The sequence below is a fragment of the Peromyscus leucopus genome, chromosome 10, assembly GCF_004664715.2.
Source record: "Peromyscus leucopus breed LL Stock chromosome 10, UCI_PerLeu_2.1, whole genome shotgun sequence".
NCBI classification, from domain to species: Eukaryota; Metazoa; Chordata; class Mammalia; order Rodentia; family Cricetidae; genus Peromyscus; species Peromyscus leucopus.
In genome coordinates, this window is record NC_051071.1 from 46757946 (window position 1) to 46760622 (window position 2677).

At 37.4% G+C, this 2677-nt stretch overlaps 1 protein-coding gene across 1 annotated transcript; it reads left to right on the top strand.

Moving 5' to 3' along the window:
* The first annotated feature begins 1041 nt into the window (after positions 1 to 1041).
* Positions 1042 to 2386, top strand: LOC114692426 (C1GALT1-specific chaperone 1-like). Its single transcript, XM_028868156.2, has one exon. It carries the CDS (start codon positions 1149 to 1151, stop codon positions 2103 to 2105), a length of 957 nt encoding a protein of 318 aa, XP_028723989.1. The 5' UTR covers positions 1042 to 1148; the 3' UTR covers positions 2106 to 2386.
* The last annotated feature ends 291 nt before the right edge of the window (positions 2387 to 2677 follow it).

The following is a 2677-nucleotide window of genomic DNA, read 5'->3' on the forward strand; positions in this document are numbered from 1 at the left end:
AATTAGGCATTAATTAATAATAATACAAAATAAATTATTATGGCTGCTATAAAGAATATTTTACTAATTGTTGGATGCCCCAAAGGTAAAACAATAAACTATGTGTAGTCTGTAATAGAAGACATATTAATGTAAGCATCCATAGTTACACATGAGCCTAGGTATATCTGTGTTCAATATACTAATGTGGAATCAATATATCATAAAAGATGGGTAGAGTACATATAATCTGGAAGAGCAGGCAAACTTTCATCAGAAAACTAGGAGCAATGGTGAGAAATGAAACTTATTAGCTACAAAATTCACATCCACTCAGTAATCTAGAAAATTTCTGAGGCCTGGGGGAGTATATTTCAATGTCAGAATAAGTGTCTAGAATATGGGAAAGGTCTTGGGTATGCAAAGCTTAACAATGAAAAGAGAAATAATACAGAAAAGGTATAAAGCAAAATGCTGCTACTAAGTGTGTACATATTCACATACATCTGTCATTTTAGTTGAATATAGAAATGGAATTCTGAATTTGTAGTAAATCTATTGAATCTCTTGCTTCTGTTTTTCAGTCATAGTTTATTTTTGATTCTTGCACACAATCTTTTGTGAACAGAATTAAACAGACAATCAAACAAACAAAAAACATAGTGAAGCTCATGTCGGTGCCCTGAAGACATGGCTGATGGATGATTTTATACCTTTACCACTGCCCCCACACCATACCTGTGCTAGTCATTTTAGGCAAATCACCGGACTTGTTATGGTTGGACTCACAACAATTGAGAATCAAGTTTTATTCTGTTTTTAGATACTTATTGGTAGCTAAACAAAGTAGCTGTGGTTATTTGCTAGGGTCAAAGGGACCAGGTGCCCTGGTAGTTTTCAAGAGCCCTTTTGTTGTCCTAGTCAGAGTAGGGCTCCTCCATGGGGGTAGACAGCGAAACTCTTTTGCCCCTTCAGGCTCTCCGTACTTTTAAGGCCCCCCTCCCCCCATCTTCCTACAAAACTATTTCCTTTCAGGAGATCAACAGGACGGTATCACTTGCATTAGTTACTTCCGGGTCAGTAGTATAAGAGAATACCTTGGATTCATTTGGAAAGCCATACGTGACTGACTGTGCTTTCTGCTGCCGAGAAATTTCAGATTAAAAAAGATGCTTTCAGAATGCAGCTCATTTTTGAAGGGTGTGATGCTAGGAAGTACCGTGTTTGCCTTGATCACAATGCTTGGACACATTAGACTAGGTCGCAGAAACGGAATGCACCACCATGAGCATCATCACCTGCAAGCTCCTAACAAAGAAGAAATCTTGAAAATGTCAGAAGCTGAACGCGTGGAACTCAGTAACAGCTTCCGGGTATACTGTCTCGTTCCTGTCACCCCCAAAGATGTGAGTCTGTGGGCCGCAGTGAAGGAGACTTGGATCAAACACTGTGATGCAGCGGAGTTCTTCAGTTCTGAACGTGTTAAAGTTTTTGAGTCTGTTGCTGTGAATGAGAGCGACACCTGGTTGATGTTGAGAATAGCTTACATATATGCCTTTAATAAATACAAGGACCAATATAATTGGTTCTTTCTCGCATATCCCACTACATTTGCTGTAATCGAAAACTTAAAGTATTTTTTGTTAGGAAAAGATCCATCACAGCCTTTCTATCTAGGTCAAACTGAAATTAAAGGAGGCCTTGAATATGTGCGTCTTGAGGGAGGAGTTGTCTTAAGTATAGAGTCGATAAAAAGACTCAACCACCTTCTCACTGTCACTCAAATGTGTCCGGAAGAAGAAAGACATATTTGGAAAATGACTGAAGAAGTGCTGCTAGCTCTCTGTCTGAGAAATGCAGGAGTGTTTGCAGAAAATGCAGAAGATGATGAAGGAAAAAATTTATTTAATACCAAAACTATTGGGATGTTTATTAAAGAAGCAATTACTGATTCCCCGAATGATATAGTAGGTGGATGCTGTTCTGACATGGCCGTTACTTTCAGTAGACTGACTCCTGATCAGATGCATGTGATGATGTATGGAGTGTACCGTCTTAGGGCATTTGGACATATTTTCAGTGATGCTTTGGTTTTTTTACCCCCAAATGGTTCTGACAATGACTGAAAAAAGTATGAGTCTGTACTTCACAACCATAGAAGCCATGTTAGCGGGAGTAATAATATAACCAACAGAGGAGCATGCCTCTTTTCTGGTCTAGTCATATTGTGTCATCACACACATTGAAGTTTAGTTTATATCCTTAAATGATATGTTATTTTTCCCTTAAAGCACTTGGAATTTTTTTACATGTTGTAGATAAATGCTTTAATAATAGCAACAGTGCAAATAAAGGATGCATTTATAAATATATTTATTTGATACATACTAAATTATAAACATTAAAATATATGGTATGCTTTTGTGTATTCACTTTAAAAGTTTCATGTCTTTTTAGCTTTTGACTTTTGAACATGTAAATACAATTTCAACTGTGTATTTATGACTAATGAAATACTTAAAAATATATTTCTCTAAACTCATCAGTGGAGGTGCATGCTTTAACCCCAGCACTCAGGAAGCAGAAACCAGAGACAGGCAGATCTTTTTGAGTTTGTGCCCAGCCTGGTCTACATAGGGAGTTCCAGGGCTACACATCACAGTGAAATCCTGTCTCAAAAAAGAAAACAAAATATACC